General features: G+C 40.6%; 1 protein-coding gene across 3 annotated transcripts in view; it reads left to right on the forward strand.

Annotated features, from left to right (window-relative positions):
* Positions 1 to 7093, forward strand: part of LOC145485769 (uncharacterized) — a 39567-nt gene extending 32474 nt beyond the window's left edge. For 2 of the 3 annotated variants that reach the window (XM_081464408.1, XM_081464395.1), the window contains exons 46-54: positions 191 to 274; positions 377 to 505; positions 716 to 772; positions 996 to 1058; positions 1171 to 1281; positions 1473 to 1517; positions 2035 to 2698; positions 3337 to 3377; positions 5229 to 7093. In XM_081464408.1, coding sequence (XP_081320534.1) covers positions 191 to 274; positions 377 to 505; positions 716 to 772; positions 996 to 1058; positions 1171 to 1281; positions 1473 to 1517; positions 2035 to 2698; positions 3337 to 3377; positions 5229 to 5309 — 1275 coding nt within the window. In that variant the 3' untranslated portion in view covers positions 5310 to 7093. The remainder of the gene's footprint in view (positions 1 to 190; positions 275 to 376; positions 506 to 715; positions 773 to 995; positions 1059 to 1170; positions 1282 to 1472; positions 1518 to 2034; positions 2699 to 3336; positions 3378 to 5228) is intronic. The other variant, XM_081464402.1, reaches the window with a different exon arrangement.
* The last annotated feature ends 4699 nt before the right edge of the window (positions 7094 to 11792 follow it).

The following is an 11792-nucleotide window of genomic DNA, read 5'->3' on the forward strand; positions in this document are numbered from 1 at the left end:
CACGCTCTCATTGGTCGATTTCGGAATTCTCTCAACCCCTCTCGTATTTAGATGATTCAGTTCGGTTTCAAGCGCAGGCAAGTATTTTTGGACACTTAACTTTCACAGGGCCTCTCTTTACCAGGTTAGCACCGAAGATCTGAGCCATAGAGAAACATTTCAATGTGTCTTTTTATTTTACTTTTTTTAGCTCAGTCAGCTCAAGAACACTCTTTCAAAAGATGTTAAAGAATTAAAGGAACACATTGAAGGAATAACGACTCAAATAAAATCAGTAAGTTCAAACGCTACTTCCCGAGAAAGTGCAGTAATTACCTGCTAACCTGCGAAACTTTTTTATAATTGATAAACGCGTATGTGCCTCCTATTTTGTTAGGAATTGGCTCGGAGCTTGAAGCAAGTGGAAAGTTCTAAGGATGAAACATCAGATAAATTTGAACGTCTCCGAGGAAAGAAAGAAGAAATGGAGGTCCAGTTAATAGAACTACAGCACTCCATTAACACAGTGAGTATTGTGCGCAAGTACCTCGCTTTTTAGCTCGGAAAAGAAGTTAGTAAAGTGACTAATCTGAGGCTAACCTCAAACAGAGCAAAGAAATGTGAACGATCTTCATCTCCCTCTAAGATATGATGACAGCGGGTTCACTGTCGGTGAAGTCCGCAGCTTCAGTTGCTTTAAGTCCACTTTCGTGATATGATCACCATTCTATTGCAGGTTAAGACAATGGCGTTAATGGCGGAGAAAGAAAAAACGGAAACGTCCAAACGAGAGGTGAGACTTGTAACCACCATGGTAACGTAGCTGTGCTTTGTTCTTTAGGTTTTTTGTTATTGCACGCGTTTTAGAATTCCCAAGAAATATCTTAATTAAACAGCTCGGCTTGTTTTCAAGAAGACACTCTGACTCAGTCTTAGCTGGCCTAACTAGCTAGACTAGTTTTCACGCTCTTAGTGTTTTAAAACTCGCGGCAACAATTATTCTCTTTATTTTTCAGAAGGAGGAAGCGCTAATAAAAAAGAAGGAAGAGAAATTTCAGCAGCATCAGACATACCTCAGAGTAAGTGATATTGCTGCTGTAGCTTGTATCATGCAAATATGATATGGAGAGGAACAGTTTATATAATCTTTATCAGTATGACTGGAAGTTTACTCTTTTCTGTTCTGTTCAGGCTCAGATTAGACAACAAATGTCAACTCGTGCAGAGGTTTTGGACGAGGAGAGGAAAAAAGCAGAAGCGTCGCTTGAAGGACTGAAGAGCAAACTGAAAAACCTGGAAGAGGTACAGAGTGATGAAATCCCCTCGACACATATGAGTAAACAAAGACATAGCCTTAGGAATATTTATCTGGATGAACCAACATAATTGTCTTAATAACATAGGTTTGAAAATCCGCAAGGCGAGTTAAAATATTTAAAGTGCTTTGATCATTGTTACGCAGCTAATGGTTTTCTTTGTTTTTGTTTGTTTAGGTTATTTCGCGAAAAGATTCCAGTGTGCAGGATTTTCGTTTAAAGGTAAGACGATTGTAATGTTACAAAAGGTCACAATCTGCCAATGAACCATAGCATATGAACAACTAACAGCTTGGTAGAATGGTATAATGTAATGTAGGAGTAACTTGGCCCAGCCTCATTCGCCACTTTAGAAACGAGAAGAATCCGGGTTAAGTCTTATCTCTCAGTGACTTGTGGGATCGTTTTTGGGGACAATACACCTTCTGGTCTTTTGTTTTTTACTCAGTGTAACAGTCCCACAAGTAACTGCGAGATGAGAGTCGACCCAGGTTTCTTCGAGTTTGTAAAGTGGTATTAGCGTTTGACAAATTAACTACCAAGATAAATGGGAGGTCAGCTCTTACCCAAACTCAGAGCACGTGTTCGGCTGTGCTTCCTTACCTACTTCAACTCAAAGAATTTTTTCCTCAGGTAAATTGATGACCTTGTCAATTCATGACACATTTTAAATCTGCATGTATTGATCTTAGCTGTTATATATAGAACACTGAACAATTGATATCTGTACCATATTTAGCTGCTAAGGAACAAAGTCGAGGCGGAAAAAGCTGCAGACTCTACCAAACAAATAGATGAACTAAGAAGAAGATTACGAGAAGTGGAAGACGAGAAGGATTTGATTAGAACTCAGAGAAATCATTTGGTTGCATTGAACGAAGAAGCTAGTTTAGAGCCTACAACACGTGAATATCATGGACACTTGAATGACAGGAAGGTGGCAACTGTTCGATCGAGGCGATCCCTTGACTCGCTAATTGACGACACATTTTATGCAAAACCGGTTAAACTAGAAATGGAGCTCCCTTGCCGTGACAACGGTAAAATAAATACCAGTTTACCTCTTCAGTTTCAAGACATCGCTCCAGTGGATCAACAGGTCTCACGGCCGGTTCAGGACATAAGGCAACCGAGACGAGTTGCTAAAGTTGAAATGGACCAAGAAATGATAGGTATCTCTGTTAGAAGGAGCCAAAGGATCGACAAAGCAAGTTTGGTGTGTGAAAACGATCCTTTGAATGATTCAGTTGCACAGAATTCTGCCAATTCTTCGTTACCAATGTCCCGGAAAGAGCTCTCGGGTGACTACGGAGGCACAGTGTCACAACATTTTTCATTACAAACGAAGAAGCCTTTGATGGCAGAGAGGAGACTGGAAAAGAGTGCAGCTCGGCCAAGTCAAGGTAAGGTCAGAGTTGGGTCATGCCTCACTGAGGAAGCTGTGTAAAAATGGTTTTCTTACGGTTCATCGCTTATGGTGAGCTTCGTAATATGAACAGTAGAACCTCCTTGCAAGGAAGAGTGCCTGAATTATTGCGCTGTCCCTAAGAAGAAGATAATTACACAAACAACTAGATAAGTAAATATCTTACTTGACCGCTCCCCCAATGGGGCTTCTCAGGGTCAATGGAAACAAATGATGAAACCAATATCATGTGAATGAACATTGCGTGGTTAAGAATCCCGACTGGCAAGAGGTGGACCAGTTGGCTATTTATAAGCGTGACCGAGGAGTTGAACTCGGGGCAACCGAGAACAGCACGAGCTGGTGGTCATAACGGGACTTCAACCCGCGACCTCCAGATTTCAAGACCGACACCCTAACCACTCCTCTACGCTGCCTCCACTACTACTACTACTATCCGTGATTGCTTCTTTAGATAAAGATTTACATCTAAAGTGACTTGACATTATATAGGCGTACCTTTGCTGGCGTCATTGTTTACTGGTATACAGTTTTGCGCAGCTTCGATTTCGAGTAATTTTTGCTAATGTGTCAGTCGTCAGCTAAGTACATCTCTTTTCTTGCTGTATCACATAGGTACTGCTTCGTCGACGTTTGCTGATGACAGAAAAAGCGAGGTAAGGAATAGTTAGAGGAACAATTGCGCCGCTTACATGAAGAGGTATTTCACCCAGTTGTCGTATTTGTAATCGCAGGTCTCCTGTAGTCAGGGTTGTTGCTGTTGATTTTCATTCCAATCTCTTGAATTTAATTGATGCACAACTTTGTAACCTTGAAATAAAAAACATCGAAACTAGCTTCACAGCATTATTTCAATGTTCATATGTTGCCATCGATTTTTGTAAAACCAGGACCAGAAACAGTTCATTTTCTTGCTAGTGTAGTTGAATTAGCAGCCTCAACTTCATTTGCCAAAATGCATCAATCTCTCACTCAATCCTCTTCGTTCCTGATGGAAAATAGGTCGTCCACTAGTGCCCGCTACCTGACCCTATTTTGAGCAGTGCGCTTCACCTCCTGCCACGTGAGCTGTCTCTCCTCCAACTCTGCCATTCTCGTGCGCCTCCAGGTGTGCTAGGGTCTGCCTCTCTTACGCTTCCCCTGCGGGTTCCACTCTATCGCCCTCTTGGCTATGTATCCGTCTGGTCTCCTCAACGTATGGCCAATCCAACCCCAAGCTCTTTGTCTTATCTCCTGCTCTACCGGTGGCTGTCCTGCTTGTCTCCAGAGCTCCTCACTGCGTATTCGTCTAGGCCACCAAATGCGCAGGATGTTCCTCAGGCTCTTATTGATGAACACTTGTAGCTTCTGCTTCAATCCCTGGTCAGCCGCCAAATTTCAGAGCCGTACAGAAGCACAGCTTTCACATTTGACCCAAAGACTCTCAACTTGGTCTTATTTGTTAGCGCCATAGACCGCCATATTGGCCTCAACATCGCAAATACCTGCGTTGCCTTCCCAATGCGTGCCTGGATGTCCTCGTCAGTACCTCCCTTCTTACTAACAATGCTCCCGAGGTACGTGAATTCGTCCACTTCCACAACCTTCTCCCCTTCAATGAATACACCATCGCTGCGTTTGGTTCAGATATGCATTATCTTTGTCTTTGTAGCATTGATCTTCAGGCCTACCTTTACACCTTGCTCCTTTAAGGCCTATGTCTTATCTCTCATGTCCTGCACTCCGTGCGACAGTAAGGCCAGATAATCTGCGAAATCAAGATCTTCTAAAGATGTTGTGAAGGACCACTGGATACGCCGTCTTCTGGCAAAGGCTGTCCTGGTCACCCAATCAAGGGCAACCAGAAACAGCAAGGGAGATAGCAGGCAGCCTTGTCTGACGCAGTTCTCATGTACAATGGTTCGGTCTTCTTTACATTGTGTACCACCTGCGCAGAAAAAACGTCATAAATAGCTCTGATGATGTTAACTGTCTTGACCGGCATCCCGTAGTGGGGCAGCAACCTCCACAACACCTCTCTGCTGATGTTATCGAAAGCCTTTTCGAAATCTACAAAGTTGATGTACAAGGAGGACTGCCACTCAATGCTTTGTTCCACAATAATCCTCAGCGTTGCTATTTGGTCCGTACAGCTTCGGCCAGCTCGAAACTCCGCTTGCTCCTCTCGCAGTTTTCTATCCAGGGCGGTCTTGATACGCTCCAAGATCACTCTACAGAACACCTTACTTGCCATGTTCAAAAGCATGATGCCACGCCAGTTCTTACACTGGCTCAGATCGCCTTTCTTTGGCAGTTTGATCAGCAAACCTTTCTTCCACTCCTCTGGTACCTGCTTTTTACTCCATATCTGGTTACAGAGATGCAAAATGCTATACGTCGCAGTAAATGTGAACTCGATTAAAAAAAAAAAAACCGTTGATATTGGCATGTTATTCATAAAAAGCTTAATAGAATTTATTAATGAATTTTTATCGTGTAAATAACTAACCCATACTTATGCCTTTTAGTTTCTATCGTCAGTGCATCGCTTAAAGAACGAGAAGGTGAAAGAATTGGAACTCAGTTTACAAAAGTTCTTTCTCACGTAACTTAGGAAGGTACAGGCCCCCTCAAGTGTAAAAAAAATCGGGATCTACGTGCAGTTGTCAATGCCTCTGCTACCATGATGGAAAAAAAAAAAGCATGCGCAAGAGATGTGTACAACAATGAAGAGTGTGAGATTAGGGAGCTCTTTCTCGCGTAACTCTACTAAAGACTGATTCAGCGACCCCGAACTCTACTGAAAATGGTTCCTCACAGGCTTAAACGTTGAAGAATATCTTCTGCGAGTTCTCAAATGCTTGGAGCCTGATGCCAAATTAGACAAAGTACGACATGATAGCGAAGATTTGTTCAACGATTATTGGCAGACGCCACCCGACAAAGCTATTTTCTTGATTTGTAATCTTCATTTAACGTGGTTGTAGAAAGCCCACAAGAGTGTAAGAACAATTTAACTCTCCGATTCTGAGACTCCTACTCTTCAAGGCAACAAAGAACACTGTTTTTACTTATTCATTCGTGTACAAACATACTTATTTATTCATGTAGTCTTCAGTATGCACATATTTATGAAGTCCTTGTTACAGTTTTTCCAGTTCCCCATTGTTTCAGTACGTGGCCACTCCATAACCCAGCACGCCTTGTTCTTACACAGTATTTAGGTACCAGTGTTTGAACACGTGAGTATTTTGATACTAGTCTTTGAACATGAGAACTCGAGGGTCAGATTTTTGAGGCACGTTTTTGGCTTTAAAAAACAGAGTGTACGATATTTGCATCGCGTTGAAGACGTTATTAAAGAAAGTCAGTGAAACGGTGGTATGGGTGATTTAGATTTGCGCTTTATGGGTCGGCTTTAAAATCGAATTGATGAAACTTCAAAACAGTGTAGAAAGCCAAGAAACATCCAAAGAAGTTGTTGAGAAGCAAGGCGGAAGAAAATTAGAAAAGATTGTAACAGCAACCTGTATCAAGTCAGAACGATAAAGGAAAATCTGGGTGGAAAGGAAAAATACGTGGTAAAAAAACAAATTTCACTAAAAAAGTTAACGTTAAAAAGCAACGACGTTTCGACCGTCGAGCGGTCGAAACGTCGTTGCTTTTTAACGTTAACTTTTTTAGTGAAATCCGTTTCTGAAAATTTGTTGATTAAAAAAAAAAACAAAAACAAAACAAAAAGAAAAAAGAAAAACTGCCGAAAACATAGTTTTTTCTGTTTGCTATGTAGCTGGGCTCAGATTTTATCACTCAAAGTCGGGAAATTGCGAATCAAAGCTGATGTTGATATGGTTTTAAGCTAATTTTATAAGTGATATCATCATCACAAAGAAAAGTTAGTTTACTTCACGTTACCATTAAACTGACAAAACTTGCAATAGGACATATTTGTACTCTCGGTAATGGACTGGGACTAGCTTGCAACTGAGGCTCATGCGGGGGAATATCATTAAAAAGAGATTGATGTCATTTGCATTTGAAAAGACTCCCCACAGTAGCCTCAGTTGCAAGCTAGTTCCAGTCCAATACCGCGAATAAGAATATGGCCTATCAGCTAACTATAAGGCAGTCGAATTCATACTCTTGTTAAAATAGCCAATTCCCTCTATGACACGCCCCTGCAGGGTACCATGGTAGTTGTATTCATCATAATAATAAGTAATAATTTTTTTTTTAAACCAGGAGGCAACCTCGCCCTCAGTAGGTATTCAGGCTGGCTCGATTAAGAACGAAAAAACCTAAAAGAACCTTAAAACTACAGTAGCTAAAAATTGTTGAGCCTAAAAACGTTAAAAGAAAAGTACAATAGAATCCAAAGATGTAGTTAATAAATTAATAAAACTTGACAATTATCTTGAATTATTGAGAGTCACGCGATGATCGTAAACATTTAGATTTGAATTTCATTGTATCCTTGCATACGGCGGCTTCGCCCGCAGTACGAGCGGCAACCAAAATTAGCTGTCCTACCGAAACGACACGATAATAGCCTTTTTTCTTCGAAGCTAACAAAAATAAAGGCAATGCTAAACTTGCTTTGGTCTCTTCTAATCTTTAACTTGAGAATTCCGGGTTTAATTCGACGAGGAACAGCATATTTTGTTCAAAATAACACAACTATTATCCTACCTGGCGACACTCGACGGACTACGAGCGAGTTGCCATGCTTGACGCCGGCGACCCATTTTTGGCGCCAAATTGGAAGTTTGGAGACACAAAATCAGTTACATAGTTTTTTTTTTTTTATTTATTTATTTATTGCTAAACACATAATTACTTACATTGCCTTACTCTACTCACAACAATAACTAACCTACTTACAATACACTACATTATTGTTATCATCATCATCATCATTATTATTATTATTATTTCTAATGCTTTTACTGTCTTACAAATGTCACTTACAATACATAAAAAAAACACCTATTTACAATACTTGGTATTACGTTACTTACTTACAATACACATTAATTGCTTATTATGACTTACACATTACGTTACTTAAGGAGTTACAATACAACGTAATTACTTAATTATAGAAAAAACAACAACAACAACAACAACAAAACAAACAAAAAAAAGGGAAACAAAGACCTTGCAACTAATTACTAAGGGAAACGCCTTAAATGGTGAGAAGGAATTTCCACTTCTGTTGAAATTCCCTTTCGCCATTCAACGTGGCAGCAATATATCTTTCTATCTCGATTTTATCCTGCACTAATGAGATGAAGTCGCTGAAAACGAACATAGTATTATTTAGAGTGTTGATATAAAGAAAGTATTTGCCTAGTATTATGAGGTGGTTGAGGGTCAAACGGTGAGTACAAGGACGAGTAATTCCAAATAATACCTCTGGCTCGGAAAGAAGTAAACTCGCGTTACTTACGGTAGAATACCAACTTTGGAACTTACACCAAAAGAAAGACGCTTGCGGACAGCTAATAAACAAATGACGTATGTTTTGACTATCAGAGGGACAGAAAGGGCAGGATGGGGAGGCAACCTTGTTCATTTTGTATAATATACTGTTCGTGGCTAAAATGTTGTGTATAATTTTGCGCTGAAACGTTGCCAATTTAACTTCGTTTGTGGCTGTGAAAGGCAGAAGATAAATTTTATTTAGATTCTCTTTTGCGATGCCGTATGATAAGAGTTTTTTGTCTGAAGTGGGAGGAGGAAGATTTTCTAAGGTTAACAGTTTGTCGTATAACCTCTTGCACGTTATAGTACAGATTGGCGGCGGGGGTGTAGTAGAGTCGCCAGAATTAACGTGAAGGAGCTTCTTCCAACTTTGAGGGATCGCAGATAAAAGACTATAATATTGTAAAAAGTTGCAATTTAGCGTGTATTTTTTGCGCAAGGAAAGGAAAGGCAGGAAGCAATTTTCACGCTCGTCAAAAAGGTCTGAAATTTGCTTTATACCTGCTCGGTGCCAATGAGGTAGATATACCATTTTTTTGTCAATCGTAATGAATTTGTTGTTCCAGATTGTCTGAGACAGCATCTCGGTCTTGCTGTGAGGTGTCGTAGACACGATTTCTTGCCAATGATGAATAATTTGTTTGTAAAATTCAGGAAGATGGCCATTAAGATCAAGAAAGTTGTAGTCATAATTACATTGAAAGATCTCAGTACCGCCGACAGTAGAGAGAAACGATTTTGGAATATACTTCCACGGTGCATCTGAGTCTGAGCACAGCCGTTTTACCCAAGTTAGTTTCAAAGCCTTATCGAAAAGTACAAAATCTTTCATGCCAAGACCGCCATCCGATTTCTTCTTGATGAGGGTTGTCTTTTTTATTTTGGCGGGTTTTTGCTTCCAGACAAAATCGAACACTATTTTATTGACCTCTGTTGCAAAGTTTTTTGGAGTCTCCATAACACTGGAGATGAATACAAGTTTGGAGAGGGCTAACGTTTTAACAGTATTTATTCTACCGTATATAGATAAGTCTCTTCGGGACCAGACACTTAAGGTTTTCTTTAGGGATCCTAATTTTTCAAAGAAATTTTTCTTATGAGACAATTCAATATTATAGGTAAAATGCACACCGAGCGCGTAAACGGGATCATCGCTGATTTGGAGGTTGCAAATTGCGTCTTTCCCATGGCGCATGGAGCCAAGCCATAGCATTTCTGATTTTGCCTGATTAATTTCTAGGCCAGAGCACTTTTCAAACAGTGAGAGTAAGTCAAATAAATTAGAAACTGACTGGACATCAGCAAGAAGGGCAGTTGTGTCGTCAGCATACTGTGTGAGCTTGACCTCTTCATTTCCCTGGATATGTATGCCCTTGATGTCTTTTGACTGTTTTATACTTTGGGCAAGAAGTTCCATAGCGATAACAGAGTATGCCTGAAAGGGGGCAACCCTGACGGACACCGCGTTCTAAGTAGAAGTGTTTAGAGGCAACGCCATTGTTAATGACACAACTAGAGATGTCGTTGTAGAACACGCTGATCCATTGCCGGAGATTTGGTCCAAAGTTGAAAGACTCAAGGCATTTTTGGATAAAGTCCGATTCAATTGAATCAAAAGCTTTCTCGAAATCTAAGAAAACAGCTATACCTGGTATATTTTTAATTTTAGTGAAGTTCATTGTGTCTGCTATTAGTCTGATACTTTCTCCAATGAATCTACCCTTTACGTAGCCGGACTGACAAGGATGTATTACGCTTGGCAAGATCTTTTCCAAGCGAAGAGCGATAGTTTTGGTCGCAATTTTGTGCTAGACGCCGGCGACCCACAAACTCAGTTACATAGTTTTCACTTTTATAATCTGATATGGTTTTGGAAATTGTATATCCCCTTTCGTGAGTAATGCCATCTCCAGTGAGAAAAGTATTAATTAATTATTATTAAAAGTTGCCTGAGGTCAATGCTTTTCCTGTTTTAACTTACATTGACGTCAGGACAGTAGAGTTTTTTCCCCCTGCTGAATCCTGATTGGTCAATTCAAATTTCAGGCGCGCCAGCCGTATGCAAGGGTCATTCCCGTGTGCATTTAGTAGACAATTGACCTTCTTGCTGGTTGCTCTATTTTATGCTGTTGCCCCGTGCTGACGAAACCCAACCAGGTCGAATCGCAGTTTGGACTCCATCATGTCACTGTCGCGTTCCTGTGTTGTCGTGGCAATTTACATTGTAACAAGAAACAGACTCTAACCTAGATCATAGTCATTGCCACTAATACATTTAACCATTCTAGTCCTCAGAGACGCCTCTAACTTTTAGCCGGCAGGGTCTTAACCCGAGGAAAAGGTGATGAATCGTCTATCAACTCGCTACACGGCGACTTCATTTCTCATCCTTTTCCTTCCCCAGACCTCTGGCTTATCCACCCCGCCCCCACCAGGCTCTTGGCCGGCTTCCCAAAAGGCTTAGTTCAGTTTCTAGAATACTGAATTCGGCTCGAAAGTATTGGGTTTGAACTGGTTCAAATCCCGGCCGTTGAAACTTCAATCTATTTTTCTAACTATGATTTACTGGCGCAAACATTGCTTTCCGTTCCATTTTCTTTCCTGCAGAGATCAGACTTGTTCTGCGGTATAGTTAACTTGTTTCACTCTTTCAAATGTACATTGCTAGCAGTAAGTCTTGGGTCCCGGATGGATTTGAAAACGGAGTTTTCACTCTGAAAACGTATAAAATATCTCCCATCCACACTACGCCTGAGGAATTTTAAAAACACAACAATCAACGGTCATTTTGGATTTGTGTTTGAGGAAAACTCGGTCAGGAAAAGCCCATGACCATCGTGACGCCATTGTTTTCGATTACTCCGTTCTCAAAATGTTTTCAGTCCACACGAAAACGAAAAGCTGGCGTTTTCAAAAACGAAAAGCTCCGTTTTCGTGACGGATTAGTGTGGACGGTAGGCCTAACCGTAGAAAAAAAGGTGCGTTTTCAAATTTCTCCGGCGTGGACGCTGCTTTATTTACTAATAAAGAAAGTGAGCTGTACAAATTTCAGCTTTTGTTGAAGCTTTTGTTTGTAATAAAGCCTCGCGAATCTTTAACTTTACCATCACTATTTTCTGAAGACGTTTTTACCCAAAGCTGGTTGTTTTGAAACAGGCTTTAGATTAAATTAAACAAGTGAAACAAGGCAGTATTGTCAGGTTTCGTTTTTTTGTTTCAGGCCTTAAATGCAAGGGTAGAAAAATAAAACAATTCTGAGTGTCACACATGGATGTTACTGTACTTCAAGACATGAAAACGAGATGTTTCGTAGTCCAGTAATTTGAACACCTGCGGCTGAAATATGGTTCGGATTGGCAACAAATTAAATGCATAGCATTTGGCAGACGTTTATTAACATGTCAAGGGAACACGTGCGAGGAAAGGCTTGGAATGGCCGGGTAGACGGAATATGTGGGAAGCACTTTCATTTGGTTTCCTTCAAGTCAACTGTCCGCCATTTTCTTCGCATGTACCACAAACAGGCTACAAAATTCACTCAAAGTCTTTTCTCGGCTTTTTCAGTATCCATTGTCCTTCGAGCCACCAGACAATCTAGAAATAATTAT

Source organism: Orbicella franksi, chromosome 1 (assembly GCF_964199315.1).
Source record: "Orbicella franksi chromosome 1, jaOrbFran1.1, whole genome shotgun sequence".
NCBI classification, from domain to species: domain Eukaryota; kingdom Metazoa; phylum Cnidaria; class Anthozoa; order Scleractinia; family Merulinidae; genus Orbicella; species Orbicella franksi.